The following is an 18777-nucleotide window of genomic DNA, read 5'->3' as shown; positions in this document are numbered from 1 at the left end:
CAATTCACCTGAAATGCATGTTTTTGGAATGTGGGAGGAAACCGGAGTGCCCGGAGGAAACCCACGCAAGCACGGGGAGAACATACAAACTCCGCACAGGAAGTCTGGAGCTGGATTTGAACCCACGCAGGAGGTTCCCATGACTTGAACTGTGCCGCACATGCGCTAACCACTGCGCCGCTGTACTGCGGTTTTTAATATATATATGTATATATATTACACACAGGTGTGGTCAAAAGTGTATACACTTGTGAAGAACATAATGTCATGGATCTCTTGAGTTTCCAGTTATATCTACAACTGTGATTTGTCTCTGATCTAATGATTGAAACAGATTGTTTTTTGTGACAAAGAACTTTCATGAGGTTTAGTTCTCGTATGACTATTTAGGGTTAACAGAAAAAGTGATCAAATCTGCGGGATCAAAATATACATACGGCAGCACTAATATTTGGTAACATGTCCCTTGCCCATTTTCACTTCAATTAGGCACTTTTGGTAGCCATCCACAAGCTTCTGGTTAACTCTTTGACCACTCTTGACAGAATTGGTGCAGTCAGTTAAATGTAATGGCTTTCTGATATGGACTTGTTTCTTCGGCATTGTCCATATGCTCCCAATGGGGTTTAAGTCAGGACTTTGGGAAGGTCATTCTAAAACTTTTATTCTAGCCTGATTTAGCCATTCCATTACCACTTTTGATGTGTGTTTGGGGTCATTGTCCTCTTGGGAACACCCAGCTGCGCCCAAGACCTAATCATCAGGATGATGACTTTAGGTTATCTTGAAAAATTTGAAGGTAATCCTCCTTCATAATCCATTCACTCTCTGTAAAGCACCAGTTCCATTGTTAGCAAAAACAGCCCCACAGCACAATATTACCACCACCGTGCTTGACGGTAGGCATGGTGTACTTGGAGTTAAAGGCATCACCTTTTCTGCTCCAAACATATTGCTGGGCATTGTGTCCAAATAGCTCAATTATTGTTTTGTCTGACCACAGCTTTCCTCCAGAAGGTCTTTGTCCCTGTGGTCAACAGCAAACCAGTCGAGCCTGAAGGTGCCGCTTTTCGAGCAAGGCTTTCTTCTTGCATGGCAGCCTCTCGGTTTATGGAGATGCAAATCATATATAATATATATATATATATATATATCATAAACATTCCAAAAACTGTTAACTAAGCACTTTATTTTTTTCTGACTCAGCATTCAGCACTCATCCATGCCAGAACAACATTGAATACCAACACCATCTTTTACAGATAGTCAGATAGTTTACCCCAGATGTAAAAAAACTTCCCCCAAAAAAGCTGAATTTCAGTTTTGAGGACTAAGTAATTTCCCCAGAACGACATTCAACTCTTCCAGGCCAAAACAAGTCTTTTACAAGCAATCAGATAGGCCCCTCTAGAGATGAATGACCCTTCCAAAAGGGAAATGCAGATAAAATGCTTTCGAGTCTCATCGTGGTTGATGCTCTTATTAGAACTAGTCTAATTCCCTTTGGGCTAGGAACAAAACCAAAGAGGAAAGTAATCAGTGGAATTAATTTATTGAGGTGACAAAGAATATTCAATGTGAAACTCTTACTTGTGCAAAGACAAACACTCCAATGTGATGTGGGAAAAGCCTAACAATACATCGAGACACACATATTGGCACAAATTCAAAAACCGGGGTCTCGATTCGGATCACAAATTCAACGCTTCAGCCACCTTTCGCTCCTCAGGAATACCATTTACCTGCAAAGAATTACAGAAAACATGAATTGCAATTCTGTTTTTGCTCTTTCAGCTCAATAGAAGATAACCAAACCAACAATCCCCCCAAGACATTATGTTGCCTACCTCCAACCTTCGAAATGTAGACATGACATAACTATCTCCTTTGTTAGCGGTAAAAAAGAAAAGGAGATTAGTGAAGCATGCACACAACATCCTTCTCTGATTTGCAGCTTATTATTTTTTTTCTAATTAGGTGATATTTTATTCTTAAAATACTAAATAGTATGTATTCCAAGCTATTATATTTGATTTCTGCATCGGTCTAATAGATTGTAAGGAAGTCTTCCATTTACCGATCGAAGACGCCATTGCGGCTTTCACAAAGTGACGTGTCTCATTCCCGCGTCTATTGGTTCCCACAGCAATGGCACCCATCGGAAAATCAATGCTGAGAAGTTACAATAGAATTAGCGTATTTTTTCCCGGGACAAAATCTAATGAATTGTTTAGTCTCCTCTTTTGCAAGCATAAAGGAGTTAGCTGTGCGTATAAGACTTGACAAACTCCTATCAAGATGTCAGAGAATATTTCTACTCTGTCAATGGCTGAGCGAAAGTAACGGTAAGTACATTAAAAAGAAAATACAACGGCCTGGAAAGTTGTGGTTTAAAGTTGCGGTCGGAGTGGCCCTGACATTTTCAGTCCACCCGCAAGAATTAATACTTTATTTTAACCCTTTACAAACCCGATAAATACCACGCAGAGGACCGCACCTTCCTATGTAGTACTCCGTTTATTTAAGCCTCCCCTACACTTTCAAAATGTCACGACAGTAAACACTAGGGATGCAGCTTCCCTGCCCTATGACATTTTCACATTACACTGTGTTAAAACATGTTTTATTTTCTCGTCTTTAAGGCATTTCCCCACAATACAACATATGCTAAAACTGATCACGTTCAAACGTTGTGTGGCGTTTGTACAGATATAAAAGTACACATCCAAGATGCCTGTCTGCTATTGGTAGTCGTCATATAAATTGTTGGTCGGCTGTTGGTCTAAGTCACTGCATCATGGATATGCCAGTATGCTATTGGCTGAACTACCTCCCACAATGCCTTTCTGTCCCCTCATTCAGTTGAGAACCTCATGTCCTTTGTAAAGACTTAGCGAGTCGGCGATAAATGAATGTCTTTTTCGTACTGTATTTACTGTCCACCAAAAAGTGAACTACACTCGTGCGGCAACAATTCATTATCCCCGATCACCTATTGCAGCGAGTTGGCATTGGCAGAGCGAACTTTTGTTGGGCCTGGCAGCTCTTTTTTTGCCGTTACTGTAATGATGCCTTAAAATGAACTGTACTTGTGTGGCTGAGATCCAATAATTACAATAACATATTTCTGCGATCGGAGACCCGGCAGAAGGCATTTTTGTTGGGATGGTGCCGTTTTGGCCTGCCCCAAAGGAAATGCATGGTCAAGGCTGTGATTCATTATCCCATGTTGACTATTGCTGAGAGCAAGGGCTACTGAAGCGGATTTTTTTGCGGATCAGGGTCGCTGAATCGTGCCATTGTAGCCTGTATAAAATAAACTACAATGTTTTATTAGGTTGGCAGCGGGAATTACTTCACATTTTTCACATATCACTAAGACTGTTGCTCCCTATAAAGGCAATAAACGGGGGATTACTGAAATGTTGTATCTTGGGGGTGTTACAGTATTTACAAGGGTGCAATGTCTTGTCTGATGAGTTTTTTTTTTTCCTTTTTATTGATACGTTTTTGATACATACGAAGATGCTGAACAAAAGTAACACAAACAAACCTGATGGTCTCTGTTGTGGTATGGTAATCTGGTTTTGCAGGTTCCTGTAGTCGACGACATTCGGTGAGTACAGTTTCACAGATTTCAACGGCATACAAAAAGCACATTGACGCGTAGTTTTGGCATGCGAGCCCTTTACGGACCAATTGCGGGGCAGCTCAAAACTCAACTCATTCAATGTTCCTCAAATGGGAATACAAATTTTTGCAATTTTGACTCATTTTCAAAGGCATAAAGAAAATGTAGTTTGGTCGCTATATAGGCATATTATATATCAAAAGAAAGCTTGAACACTCACCTTTCATTGGAAAAGGGATGTTTCTAGCTTTTATCATAGTGTAGTCAACAACAGTTGAACATTGCACATTTAAAAATACTCATTTGAAGAAAACTTCTGAGAAAAACGTCTTTTTTTTTGCTTTTGTGACAGCTCTGATATCTAAATATTGCTATCTATAAACACAATGGCTCTTCGATATGTGGACAAAGATCTGCCATCCAGTGGTAATGTATCATAACAAAATCATTACCAGAGACTTGATATTTACAGATGAGCAACGCTAAAGCCTCTACAATTTTTTTCTAATTAAAAAAAAAACATTGTTACGTTTTGGCATTCAGGGACAATGCTTCCCCCAAGGTCTTAAAAACTTGAAATAGTCTTAGATTTGATAACCGCAAACTAAGGCCTTGAAAAGGTCCTACAACAAGTCTTAAATTTAGCTCTCAGGTGTCTTGATTTTCCCCTGTCTTATCTGTGTGATAGAGCTAATAACTTTGTAACAAGTAAATGAACAAAAGTATGGAACATTGTGCCGTAACATTTTTTAATTCTTGACTGATAAACACAATGTGTCGTTTGTAAAATCCAGAATCTCTTTCCAAAATGCTTTACGTACAGTCAGTCTCTAACCTGCTGCCAGAGTAACTTTGGTATGGGAACTGTTGCTTGTCTTATGCAGTTATTTTGAGTAATTTTGACATTTTATGCATCAGTTCATATATTTGTGCCGGTATACCATATGTCACAAAAGTGAGTACAGCCCTCACATTTTTGCAGATTTCCTTATAATGTTAAATAGAACATCACTGAAAAAAACACAAAGCAATATTCCAGCCTGACAATGACCACAAATACACTTCTAAGATGACCAAGGCTTTTCAAAAGGGGCTAAGGGTAAAGGGGATGGACTACCCTAGCATGTCCTCAGATCTAAACCCATTAGAACATCTTTGCGGCATCCTCAAGCGGAAGCAGAAAATCTGGAATATGTTGTCATGGAGGAGTGGAAGAGTAATCCAGTGGCAATTTGTGAGGCTCTGGCAAAATCCATGGCCAGGAGGATTATAGTAGTTCTGCAAAATCATGGTGTCCACAAAAAATATTGAACTTCATGAACTTTTACTTCAGGGTGTACTCACTTTTCTTACCAAGGGTTTAGTTGCTCATGGCAATATTTTGAGGGAAAAAAAATAATTGACGCACCTACATAAGCTTTACACAGAATACCTTTTATCGTGTCAAAGGGTTGTTCTTCAGTGTTGTTGAATTAAACATTCTGTAATGATAAAATCTCTGCAGAAATGGGGGGGCTGTACTAACTTTTGTGACATACTGTAGGTGCAGTCTTAAATTCAATTGGTCAAGTTCTTAAAAAGTCTCAAAATGAAATGGAAAAATCCTGGGGTGAACCTTGGCTTCTGAATACGTATTTAAATGTTATGGCATTGAATGAGTCTTGTACGGTTAAAAAAAAAGAAAAACAATGTTAAGTTTGTCCGTACTCACGTCTGCGTCTGCATGAGGGGCATGTTGGTGGTTTCGTAGTTGTCGGGGTGAATTGGCGGAACCACTTCGCCGCTCATGGGGTTGAAGACGGGCAGCGTGGAGAGTGGCCAGGAGATTTCTCGGTTCTTAGACATGTTGCGCATCTCCTTGGTGGACTTCTGGATGGAGCTGTGGTGGACCAGCTGGATGCTGGACAGGCCACAATTCAGCAGACCACAAATGTTACTGCTGATTCAATATCGTCATTCAAATACAACTTTAAAAAATATCTTTGTACGTAGTATATATAAAACACATTTTTAGTTGTTCATATCATAGAATAAAACCAAAATGAAAGTTTTTTTATGGTTCTGCTTTGTTTAAATATTAACTTTTTATTGATGCATTTATATGTAACTTTCAGATTTTTTTATGCGTAACAAATATTAAGTTTTGGTCAGATGCAGGCTAAATTTATTTCAATACAAAAAAATGCAATCCTTTCACATTTTGCATCTTGCAGATGGGATCAAATGAAAGAATTGCGTGATTGAAAAATGTAGTGCTTTACCGCCACCTAGTGAAACTGGTGCCTCAAACCAACCTCCTGATACGAATGACAGTAACGGGCTTTTAGACATACAGTAACTCGTGCTTTGACACCATCCTAATGCTCAGAACCTACCTTAATGTGAATTGAAAGTTATTTGTTTTTTAAATCCACCATTGCTTTTTGTTTGTGAGGAAGTATCTAGACCAACTTTTGATGATTGATTTTAAATGGAATGTAATGCCTTGGTAACACAATGTGAGTTTGTAGTGGCACAATACTGTTAATATTAGGCTTGGACATACGTTCACTAACATCTTGTAGCCTATGTAAGAAATGATTCCATTTTTTCCCTTCTGTCTACAGATGAAAAAATGTTATTGCACAATAAAGTATATATGAATGCTGATAAAAAACAAAATGGAGGACAGTGAAAGGAGGCAAAAAAAACAGAAGAAGAACAAAACACAAGAGGTGCAACACTTACGCTGATGTTTTCATGTTTCTTTTTTTCCTAGAAACACAACAAAGATGAAATGAATGGAATGCTGATAACAATGGAAACGGACACGGCTGCCTTTCAATTGACGTACGGGCGAAAACAGAGGGAGCTTATGAAAAATGTCAAATGTGGGTGAGAGGCCTCATTAATGGAAACAAATGAATGCTGATGATAATTGTGGGGTTGAGGCCAAAAGAGTAAAAGTCTTTGGCGCCATCGTATGGCATCAAAGAACAATGTGGAAGTCAGGTGAGGGACATCATTCAAACATGACATAAAAACAATTTTGACTTGTGTTTATTTGTTAAATCAGGGATGTCAGAAACGGTTTGGCTCTGAGGCCAGATCCAGACTCAGTTTCTGAGGTGGGCCAGATCACAAAAAATGGCCACTCCAAATTTCTATCTTTGTTTTCCATTCTTATGCTTAATCATTCAACCTACTATCGTAACCTACCCTAATTGTTATAATCACGGATGACAGGGGTCTTTTTTCAACACAATAGATTTATTCATAAAAATTTGGGGGAAAAAAAAGATTGTAATATTTTGCATGGAAGTTGTTTAGTCGTTAATTTTAACAGTTGAGTGAATGCAGTTTTACACTTGCACCAACTCGCAACTCTATACAAAATCAACACTGTCCTCTTGTGGCTAGAGAGAGCATTTTTTTTTTTGCAATTTTTTTAAACAAAATCACAACTTTAAATACGAATGACCGAGAGCAGGGGTCAGGAACCTATTTGACCCAAATAGCTTTAAAAGCAAAACATTAGAGTTGAAAACAAAATTCAACAAAGCCGCCAAGACCGCTCTCCAGACAAAAGCTACTTGTTCAGCACATTTATTTCACTGTGTAATGTTGGATGATGTGATCAAATTCAAGAAATAATGCCAGAGCTTGTGTCCCATATTAATATAGATATACCGCTTAAAATGTTCTCTTCCTCCCGCCGTTACTTAAAACAGTTGAGGTTATTTTTTGTCCTAAACTAGGGTTTTAAAACAAGGTTCAAGACAAGTTCTTTTGTAAAAATGTTACAAAATATTGTACCGCAAACAAGGGTACCAAGGTATTAACCTTCAGCGCAGACGGCGCAGGGCAAAGGAGAAAGGGTGCGCCGCCCGTTCGAATGGCTCAAGGTGCTTTGCTAAAGCTTCTGGGTCAAACTTTTTTTGGGGCTAAAGTTGGTTCTGTGGCTTTCTATCATAAAGCGTCTACCTACTGAACATAGATTGTTTTAATGAGCTTTCATGTAAAGGATTGTTTAGCAATTTACAGCCACAACAAGGTCTGTTGGTGTGTCCCCTTGACTGTAAACTGGTAAAAATCGTGTCCTATATAAACTGAATTGAACTCCTAACTGTCCTCTCAGCTTCACGCGTGTGACAATTGGCTCCAAGGGAAACCACTCATTAAGTGATTGCACAATCTCTATTTTATCTCCGAGCCATATGAACCCATGAAAAGAGCCGTATATAGCTCGTGAGCCATAGGTTTCTGACCCTTGACCTAGACTCTCGCTTTTGTTTTTCTAAATAATCAGAAATGTGTGGCCAGATACAGGCTGTGCGCCGTATGTTTGGCAAGCCTGTGTTAGATTCAAATCATCCTATAAAGCGACCTTATGGCATCTAAAGTTAAGCACACTTACACTCCCTCTCTCCGGCAGCACATGGTGTAGCCCAGCATGAGGAGAAGCAGGAGGGCCACCGCCAAAGGAACCGTCAGCGTCACCACAAAGTCCGTGAAGTAGTCCCGGCTCTTCAGAGACTCTGACGGCGGGTTGTACTCCCCAAACTCCGGTAGGACCCCGGGACCAGGCTCGGCACGTGTGACGTATACCGGGGTAACTTTATTGATATCCACCTTCATAACAAATACAAGTTTTCAAAATGAATGGGTTCAATTGTTCAAAACAATTCCACCGCACATTCTACCGAGGAACCACCGAAAGCATCCTTTCTAACTGCATTGCTGTGTAGGTGGAAACTGCACCGACTACAACAGGAAAGCCCAACAACACATCGCGAGGACAGCCGGGAGGATAATTGGGGTATCGCTTCCCTCCCTGTAATACATTTACACTTCCTGCTTCACCCTCAAAGCCATGTCTATTACAGACGAAGCAAACCCATCCTGGACATTGTCCATTCAGCCTCCTGCCCTATGGAAAGAGATACAGAAGTTTCCGCCCCCGCACCACTAGACTCACTAACAGCTTCATCCACAGGGCAGTATGACAAGAAAACTTTCTCCACACCGGGTAAAAAGAGATCTGAACAAACGCTCATGACTGCATATTAACTCGCACACATCTGTTGATTGTATTTAGATTTGACATTTTTACCTTTTACATTTTACCTTCATTTATATTACAGCCACTGTTGCTGCTTCTTGGAAAATGTTTACTATATGTCGTGTCTTATATGTCAGTTGTTTTACTTTAGTATTAGCCAAAAGGTCACTTCCACTTTTATGATCTCAAGTTAGGACTGTTCTGCGCATCTGCACTTTGTTTATTAGAGTTTGAAAGAAAATTTCCATCACTTGTATGTCAAGTACATCTGAAAAAAATGAAAGACAAAAATGGACTTAGACTCTGATGAGGTCTGATAGCGAGGTAGAAAAAGTCCCCTTTTAACCTCAGTCACTGCCATTGACACTAGACATCATGAGCATTGATTCATTCAAGGCGAGGTCTAAAATGTCGAGGCCCCTAGGATGATAGTTTGAGGCCCCCGCCTTAATATAAAAGTGAAAGGGACAGTGGGTATTATTTTCCCACTATATGTCGCTGTATTCCATCATGCAACGGAAAACGAGTGCTAAAAGCACACAATACAGAGACTTAAAGTAACCAAAACGCACCTCATTAATTTCGAAAAGAAGATGAAGAAAAAAAGAAAAAAATGAACGAGAAGTTTAAAGAAAAATAAAAACTGACAAATGAAAAATTTAGAAAAGAAATAAAAAAGAGAAAAAAAAAGACAAAATTAATCTTTTCCCTAATTTTTCTTTTTATTCCTGTGTTCCATTTTTTTTAGCCTTTTTCTAATTTCTTATGCCCTATTTTATCTTTTTGTTTAAATTCCCCTCTTCTCTTTCTTTGAGAAAGGCTGGGTAAAAATGTAAAGAAAAAGGCTGTTTTTTTGTTCCTTTCAGTCTCTGTAGTTCGTAGTCTTTCTTCGACTCATTTTTTGGTTGCACTCCACACGAGAGCGACAAATATAAAAGAAGAGCAGGATAGTTTGATGGGCGGTGTTTTTGTGGAAAAGCCAGTCCGGCCCAACCTCACCCAGATCCCAACTTCGGCGGTCCCCGACTCGACCCCCTATTCAAGGCACAGATTAAGTGAAAAAAGCCACAATGTATGACCTCACCAGAGAGATTTTACACCAGTCGATGTGAAACTGTGCTCGGAACTTCTTGTCACAGCTGATGGCGGGCTCCATCTCTTGACTGCAGCGTAGTTGATTGTGGGGGCTCTCCACCTCCCGCAGGCAAGACGAGAAGGCCACGTCGGCGCCTACCATCACGTATACGCTACGGGGGGAGAATACTCCAAAATGATCAATTTGCCAGTACGTTGACTCCAAACTCTGTAAAGATGATCAAATGGGTCATGCCAAATCACCAAGTTTAAATTTAAACTATTGGCCGATCCAATCATCTCAAATGAAAAATCAAACAGCTGATAATTGTTAATTTTGTATTTGTTTCCTTCCTTGGAACATTTCACATTTCATGCATTAATTCAGCACGATTTCAACAGTTTTTCACACACTTTTAGTACATGATAGTATTGTTACCCTAAAACATCAGCGTTAAATAGTGGTTCTCAAAAACATAAAAACTTGCTAAATGATAAAAACTGGTAGCACTATTGCTCATTGACTTGAAAAGCGCTATATAAATGCAGATCATTTCATTTCATTTGCAAACACAAAACGTGTGTGTGCCTCTCATTTTAATTGACCTAAAATATTTGAATATTATTTTGATAACAAATACCTACGGGTGTCAATTTATTTTCATTTTTTTATTATTCAGTATCAACGATCACTGAAAAGTTGAGTACAGCGGCAGTCTGTAAAAGTTAACAAATGTCCGTAGTGTTATAATTATTACCAATACCAATATGCCTATTTGTACACAGATTTTCACATTTTTATTTTATTTTTATATACAGTGTGTATTTTTTGACCACTAGATGTTATTATATTGTGTAGTGCAGGCATTTCAACCTTTTTCAAGCTGAGAGCTACTTTTTGTTACTGATTTGCGTAAAGGGCACCCACTTTGATACCCATCTCATCTCATCTCATCAGCTGTACCGCTTATCCTTATTAGGGTCGCGGGGGGGCTGGAGCCCATCCCAGCCATCTCCGGGCAGTAGGCAGGGGACACCCTGAACTGGTTGCCAGCCAATCGCAGGGCACACGGGGACAGACAACTCACTCGCTCAGTCACACCTAGGGACAATTTGGACCGGCCAATTCACCTGAAATGCATGTCTTTGGAATGTGGGAGGAAACCGGAGTGCCCGGAGGAAACCCACGCAAGCACGGGGAGAACATACAAACTCCGCACAGTAAGGCCGGTAGCTGGATTTGAACCCAGACAGGAGGTTCCCACGACCTAAGAACTGTGCCGCACACGCGCTAACCACTGCGCCGCTGTGCTGCCCACTTTGATACCCATTTCTGAAATATTATTACTATGTTGTTACTAGTTATTACCTGGTTGATTATTGAAAGTAGTCATAAATATACTCTTTTAACCACTCAAAAAAACGAATTTGACTAGAAAATCATAAGGACCCAGTACTGGTGAGCTATTTTCAGAACAGGTCCGCAGGCACCTCAGGTGTCTTTAGGGGGCACCCTGGTGTGTGCGGACACCAAATAAGAGACCCATTGCAACCGGAAACGAGTGCTACAAAGCGCAAGGAAAAATACAAATTAAAGCAAAGAAACCAAACCGCACCATTTTTCTTCTCATATTTTTGCCCAGCCCTTCACAAGGATTTTTGGGGGTACCCAAAGCAGCAAGATGACGGACAATTATGTTCAGCTCCCTCTAGGTGAGGCTCATGTTATGTAAAATTAATGCAAATTTTTCAACCTACAAGTATTCAAAACACTGCACATTTTCTCTGATAGTTCATGTATTTTTCTTATGATTTTCAAGGAATGTTTTTTCTTTATTACTAAGAGGCGCTAACATAAACACACTGTCCCTTTAAATGTCCAGGCTGCAGCACCTAGTGGGCATTTGTGGTCGCGCTTTGCGTTGGTTTAGGTCCTATCTAACTGAAAGGACTATGGGAGTAAGCCTTGCTGGTTTGCAAAAAATAAAGAGGTGCTTATTTTGATCGCAGTGGCTTCTGTAAACCGCCACCTTTTGACTAGGGCCTCTTGGCACTATATGTGAAGCCAACTGTTCTTAACTTGAGTTTTAAGATGGATACTTATTTTAACCGTGATCAACAAATAAGTGCAGTAGTGGAGTCAAGCTTCTTCCATCTAAGGCAGTTAGCAAAAGAGAAGCCCTTTCCCACACGGGAGCATTTTGAGATTGTGATTCATGCCTCATGCTTTAGACACCCAACATGAGACTTTGTTCCTGTTTTAGTAATTTATTTTCTACACGTTTTAAGTCTTTTTATTACTTTATGGTTTTTCTGTTAACGATGTTTTATTTGAGGACAACACTTTGTTTTCTGCCGTTGCTGTCCCAAATAACTTTATAAAATAAGTTGTAAATCAGCTGTTGTTTGCAGATGACACTGCTTTGGTGGATGACTGCACCAGGACTGAGTGCTTTGGTAGTGGAGTTCTATAGTGTGTAAGAGAAGTAAGCTTAAAGTGAATGCAGACAACTGTAAGATAACCAGCTGTTTGAGAGGTGATGAGGTAGTTGGATTAGTGATTTTGTTTAGGAGGTAGATGGTTTTAAGTATTTGGGTTCATATATGGCAGCAGGTGCTGGTTTGGAGGAGGATGTGAAAAAGAGTGTGGGTGAAGGGTGCAAGGCAATGGGTGTGCTGAACGAATTGTTCAAATGTAGAGGATTGCAAAGCGAGGATTGTATGAAGGTGTGGTGAAACCATCAGTGATGTATGGCTTAGAGGCGTGGGGTTTGAGAGTAAATGTCCGTAAAAGCGTAAATGGCTCTGAAATCAGATGTTTGCGTAGTATGTGTGAAGTGACGGGACTGGATAGATTAAGGAATGAGGAAGTAAGGAGAAGAACTGGTGTGGCGAGAGAGCTTGCCGAGAGGGTTGATAAAAATGTTCTGAGATGGTTTGGACTTATGGAAAGAATGGATGAAGGCCGTTTGACTAAAAGAGTATATAGTGCAGAAGTGGTGGCAAATAGAATGAGAGGAAGGCCAAAATATGGGGTGAAACATGCTCTGGGTGTGAGGTCGGTTCAGTTAATGGATGCAGGAGTGTGTGCAAGGGTACCAGTGTGACTCTAGCCACATCCCACTAGAGCACATGTGTCAAACAGGCGGCCCGCGGGCGAGACAACACTCAGAGAAGCGCAAGAGAAAAACAATGCAGGTTGAAATATGTCAACTTGATGTTGCCAAAGCCAGGTGCCTCTTACAAAGACACTGTACTTGTATTCATCTCTCTCTCACTCTCTCTCTGTCTCTCTCTCTTTCTTTTCTACCCTTTTTCTCCCACTCTCTCTCTGTCTTTTCACTCTATATGTCTCTGTTTTTCTCTTCCTTTGTTCCTCTTTGTCTCTCTCTCACTCTACCTCCGTGTCTTTTTAACTTCTTTTGTCTAACTTCCTTTTTTTCCTTTTCTCTCTTTTCTCTTTCTGTCTTCCTACCCTTAGCACTTTCTTTCCTCTTTTCTCTCCTTCTGTCTTTCTATTTCTCTTTGGATTTCTTTCTTCCTCTCCATTTCTTTCCCCCTCTCTCACGACTTCTCTTTTTATCTTTCGTTTCTCCCTCTCTCTCTTTCTTTGTCCTGCCCTCTCACCTTTTTCCTCCCTCTTTCTCTTATTTCTTTATCTCTATTTTTCTTTCTCTTTAATCTACTAGTCCGGCCCCCGACAGAATGTTTGTTCTATCGTGTGGCCCCCGAGTTAATATGAGTTTGACACCCCTGCACTAGAGGGATATGGATTCCCTATATGGATGGATGAATAAAGTTGAGTTGAGTTAACACGCAAACGGTGTTCAATTAATTAACTAAGCACTATACGGCCTCTCCAATCATATTTGGCTCTGAAATGGTTTTTCCTGTTACATCCTCACCCTTCCTTCAGGTTATTAATGGGTAGCGGCACCCGCCCTCCGCGGTCTAACGCTGAGGTGATGTTGATGGCGTTGAGGCGTTCGGGCTGCCACACGTTCTTGACGGCGCCCAGAAAATCCCCAAGAACCTCACTGGCCAGCATCTCCTCCACGTTCATGTTCTTGATGTAAAACTCGGCCTGGTACGGCAGCGGGAACTCTACAAGCAGTGAAGGCAATGAGGGCAGATGTTAAGCCATAAAGCTGCTGCTGGCTTGGCTTGCATGATTAGTCCTGACTAGGATATCTGGTCACATGTTGCTGTCCGATTCACTTTCTGCTTTAACTCAGAGCTTAAGATTTAAACCTGCTTTTACTTGTTAGTTGTCGTAGTTATAACTTTAACTCATGATTTCAAGTGAAAATTCACTCGAAGCTTTTATTCATGATTTAAAGCCAAAATTAAGGTAAGCTGCAACTCATGATTTGAAGTGAAACTATTTTCAAGATTCAGCGCTCGTCTTGGGGCCGAGAGGTCGCCGGTTCAATTCTCGGCTTCTCAGAGATAATTGTAGAAGTGTCCTTGGGCAAGACACTGAACCCCTAATACCCCCGATAAGCAGTTAGGTACCTTAAATAAGTGTTTTTCAACCCTTTTTGAACCAAGGAACACTTTTATTTATAAAAAAGTTCCGAGGCACACCGTCAGTCCAAAATGTTTGAAAATGAAGTTATGTCAAATATTTAACTGTACTACCTCATAAGCAGATAATTAGTATATAAAAAGAAGAAACTAATACATAAAATAAAAAAGAATGATGTGCTTTATTTATGTTTGTATTTTTTACAGTGCAATCTTAAACCACTTTAAGTTATTAAATGTACTGTGCTACCTCATGAGCAGATAACTAGTTTATAAAAAGTATATAAAAATCTACTGCCACCTACTGATATGGATGACTATTACAGTTCCTCGTCTGAAGATAGCAAAAATACTAAATAATGGCCTGATTTTTTGGAAACAAAAAATTGGGCAAATTCCCGAGGCACACTAGTGTTCCCCGGCACACTGGTTGAAAAACACTGCCTCAAATGACTGACTCCGCCATCAGTGTGTGTGAATGGGTAGGTGTGGAGTACAATGTCAAGTGCTTTGGAAGTTTTTCAGTGACTCAAAAATGGCTGTATAAAATGTAGTTCAAATACGATTTATTAAGGGTTGAAAGCTAAAATTCAGATAAGATTTAACTCACGATTTGAAGTTAGAATACAGTTAATACTTTAACTGATGGTTTAAAGCTCAAAATAAGTTAAAACGTTAACTCATAATTCAATGCTTAAGTTCAGTTAAAGCCTTAACTCGTAACTTAAAGCTAGAATTCATCTTTAACTCATGATTTTAAAATTTTGTTAAAACTTTAACTCTTCATTTAAAGCTAAAATTTGGTATAACTGACAACTTAAGGGTAAAAATCAGTTACAGCTTTAACTCATGATTCAAAGCTAAGAATCAGTTCAAGCTATCACTAGAATCTGAATTACAGCCCCCCAACAACAAATATTTCCAGATTTGTTTTGTTTAACATAAATTGTTTTTCTTTGTGTTAAAAATAAAACACTGCTTTAATTTTTTCTTTTTAAGTTGAATTAATTCTTGGTTATATTTAACTTCTGTTTTTGAAGTTAAATAAAAAAGACAACATGTTTCATGCAACAAAGTGCTTAAAAATGTGAAAAATGTAAATGTTTGTAACATGACTTTCCCAATAAACACATAAATGGATTAGATTGTCAGTGATCAGTTACCGCCCTACGCCCAAAAAGAACATGGTTCTTATTTGCAAGGATACCTGACTTCATGAATTATCACAACACATAATTCCAGAGTTTGTTTTTCTTCTTTAGAGAAACTTATTACACCATTCCACAAGTGATTTAGCCTACAGGATTTCATGGGATCTGTTCTGTCCGTGGACGTGTGTGCAGGGCGGCGCTCATCTCAGACTGCTGCTTACCTTCGGTGGCCATGATGTTTATGACCAAGTTGTTGCGTGCCGTCTCAAAAGTACGGCGGTTATAGGCGGTAGTCTGCAACACACGGGACCTCAAGATCAGATCGGTGCGGCTTATACTGCGACTGTGGCGCAAGGCACATGCCTGGGGCCAATGTTCCCTCTAATCTTCACGGGTCGGAACCTTTCGCACAAAGTCTGTGAGCGTCGCTTGAAACGAAGGTAAGCAACATCAATCCCAAGTGTGGCAAGCAAATATTTGACAAACATCTCTAAAACCTGAATAAAGTTACATTTTGCTGAGTTTACGACAACGCTAAATGGTTTTGCACATTTGAATGAATTGACTGAGGTAATATTGGAAAGGTAGTACTGCCCACAAATGCGAGGTGTTTTAACAACAACTTTTACAACAAGATTTCCATTTTTCTAAAAGTATATTTCTTTACATACTAGTAACATTTTAGGGAATTTATTTAGTAGGTTACACAACACAGAACTGTATTTAATCACACTTTTTAGTGGAAGTGCAATGATGGCAACAAGATCGACTTGATATATTTGGAAATTATTTGAATGCAACTCATAACTATTCAAAGAGACCCTCCAAAAAACGGTCTATTTTCTCTCTTTTTCTGGACTTCTTCTCTTTTTTCCCTCTGCTTTTTTTCCCCTATGTTTTTCGTTAAATCTCCTTTTTCTCATTTGTTTTCCCCCCTAGCTTTTTACTTTTTTCTTGCCTTTTTTCTTTTGTGTCCTCTATATTATTTATTTTATTTTTTTCTTCCTTTTTTCCTTTATTTACAATTTAATTATTTTTCTATTTTTTTCTCCTTTTTTTCTTTTCTCTCATCCTTTCCCTTTTTCTGTTTTTTTTTCTTCTCCTTTTTTTACTGTCATTTTGGCTAAAATTGCCACTGAATTAGCAAATTTGAGCCCTGATTTTTATGCGCTGGATAGATTTTCCTGTGTGCCGAGAAGGTCTGGCCAGTTTGCAATGGCTTGGGCACGCGTGCAGCTTAGAGGGAGCATTGCCGGTGCGCTAATCTTTTCGGGGAAAAGCATTTAGACAGTAGCTTACAAAAAGCACACATAACATAATGGAATTAAGAATGGTGGCTGAAACTAAAACCTTGTACCATGTGGGTAATTGAAGAAAATTAAACGAGCTTGACAAAATACCGTATGTTCTATAAAGCGCATCGGATTATAATATGTGTGTATGGGTGCATAATGATGCAATATGTGCTGCAGACTTATATCGCAAAACATTGTATGCAATGGGAATCGAACCAAAATGTAGGGGTGGGATTGTCGACACATAACCACGAAACCACAAGTGGTTCAGATGACATTTGGAATGGCATGAGAGCTTATCTCATTATCACCCCATTTTATAGTGTCACGACAATGATTTGCATAGTGCATTCTAAACCAAACTTTTTCAAGCGTCGAGCTTCTTTTCGTTACTAATTAGCACAAATTACACACATTTTGATATCAAATTCTAAAATGGCAACTTATCTATATGGCTTGCTAAAAAGCTAAACAAGTACAATAGCTTGATAATTGGTTAGAAAGGAAAACAAGTAAAACACTAAAAGGGAGCTAGATATTTAGCTAAAAGAGTAAGAAGCCAACAAAAAAGAAAGATAAAAAGCTAAAAACAAAGCTGGATAGCTAGCTAGAAGGAAGGCCAAAATTAAGCTTGACAACTAGCAAAAAGGTAGTATGTTAGCTAGACAGCATGCAAAAATATGTAAAAAGTATCCAGATAGCTTGCTAAAACGGTAGCTCGAAAGGTAAACAGGTAAAAAATAAAAGGACGCTAGATATGTGGCTAAAACAGAAAAAAATAAAGGCCATCTACACAGCTGGCTAGAGCTAGAAAGGAGGCCAACATTTAGCTTGATAACTAGCAAAAAAGTAAAATGGGAACTAGATGGTATTCAAAAAATTAAAAAGCTAGCTAGATAGCTTGCTAAATAGCTAATAGGTAGGAAGATAGCTTGCTATCTTGCTTATGCACATTTTTTGCTAATTCGCTTTATAAAACCCATCAATCGGAATTTAGTTTTTGTATTTCCTGTTAAATCAATCAGTAAATTGATGAATAAATAAATGTGTTTAATACAAAAAAATTGTCCTTATAGTCTTTTAAATATTTGTTCAAAAATAATTTGCTTGTTTAAAAATAATGTTGTGATCGGTAGAGTGCTGGCAATCTCACTGCCATCTCATGGGTTCGATTTCCGCTGTATACAAGTTTTGCAAAATAAGGGCATCGATCATTGCTCAAATACGGTAAAACCACCAATGCACTTCCTGTATGGTAACATGTACCTAAAAGTAATGATTCATTTCCAATCTTGCTATACGCTGCAGTATATAAGGCGCACATTCAAATTAAGGTTTTTTGGTGTGCCTCATAGTCTGGAAAATACCGTATTTATAAAAAAGACACTGTTAACCTCTATGACGGTGGCCTTGCCCGCATGCTCGGCGGTGGGCGATCCGTACAGCACGCCATCACTATTGGGGGTCCTCTGGATGTAACGCAGCCAACCGGGCCGATCCGGGTAGCCCAGTAGGTTGCTGTTAAAAGTGATGGGATCGTCGGCGGCCTCACCTGAGGAACAAGTAATAGATGTGTTTGGTAGGGATAAGGGATTTTCACGGCCGATAGCAATACTGATTCCAAGTATTGAGAGGAGGCTGATAATTGGAGCCCATATTCATTTGCTGTAAAAGCTACAAAATTGCAGCAAGAAATTTTGACAAATGCAAAAAAATTTTTTTAACACAACTTACACTACTTATCTTTCACTTCAACCAAAAACTAACGGTGCAGGAAATAAAACTAGGCTTTGCAGCAACCTGTAGAAAGGTACATCAAAACATGAATAGCTCCTTGAAAATGTTTACAGTTAATAAATAAAAACGTCAATATAACTGACATGACTTAAATTAACTAAAATCCAATATTGCATCGAAATTTCAACGGAGCTGGCAAACTGAAACGTGTGGGCACCTCTGTTTTAGGGCCAGATTGACAAACTCATGTTATGGTAACAGCTAATCACTCCGCATTCCACTTGAGCATCCTTTTTTTACTCTCTCTCAATCACAAACACA

At 39.2% G+C, this 18777-nt stretch overlaps 1 protein-coding gene across 5 annotated transcripts in view; it reads right to left on the bottom strand.

The window, feature by feature from the left end:
• Positions 1 to 1536: 1536 nt before the first annotated feature.
• The window catches only part of sgce (sarcoglycan, epsilon), a 30182-nt gene continuing 12941 nt past the window's right edge, over positions 1537 to 18777 (bottom strand). Inside the window, exons 3-13 of one of the 5 annotated variants that reach the window (XR_015849816.1) lie at positions 18114 to 18271; positions 15646 to 15718; positions 13652 to 13850; positions 9757 to 9919; positions 8028 to 8242; positions 6359 to 6385; positions 5343 to 5531; positions 3554 to 3597; positions 2078 to 2172; positions 1848 to 1885; positions 1537 to 1742 (exon numbers count right to left, since the gene is read on the bottom strand). Coding sequence is in view for 4 of the 5 variants with exons in the window: in XM_088329555.1 (XP_088185681.1) it covers positions 1692 to 1742; positions 1848 to 1885; positions 3554 to 3597; positions 5343 to 5531; positions 6359 to 6385; positions 8028 to 8242; positions 9757 to 9919; positions 13652 to 13850; positions 15646 to 15718; positions 18114 to 18271 (1157 nt within the window). In the remaining variant the exon portion in view is untranslated. The other 4 variants (XM_088329555.1, XM_088329559.1, XM_088329558.1 and 1 more) reach the window with 4 other exon arrangements.

This window comes from Urocampus carinirostris, chromosome 2 (assembly GCF_059441175.1).
Source record: "Urocampus carinirostris isolate Australia breed hairy pipefish chromosome 2, RoL_Ucar_1.0, whole genome shotgun sequence".
Taxonomy (NCBI): domain Eukaryota; kingdom Metazoa; phylum Chordata; class Actinopteri; order Syngnathiformes; family Syngnathidae; genus Urocampus; species Urocampus carinirostris.
The sequence above is the reverse complement of the archived record's forward strand: the minus strand, read 5'-3'. Positions and strand labels throughout refer to the sequence as shown.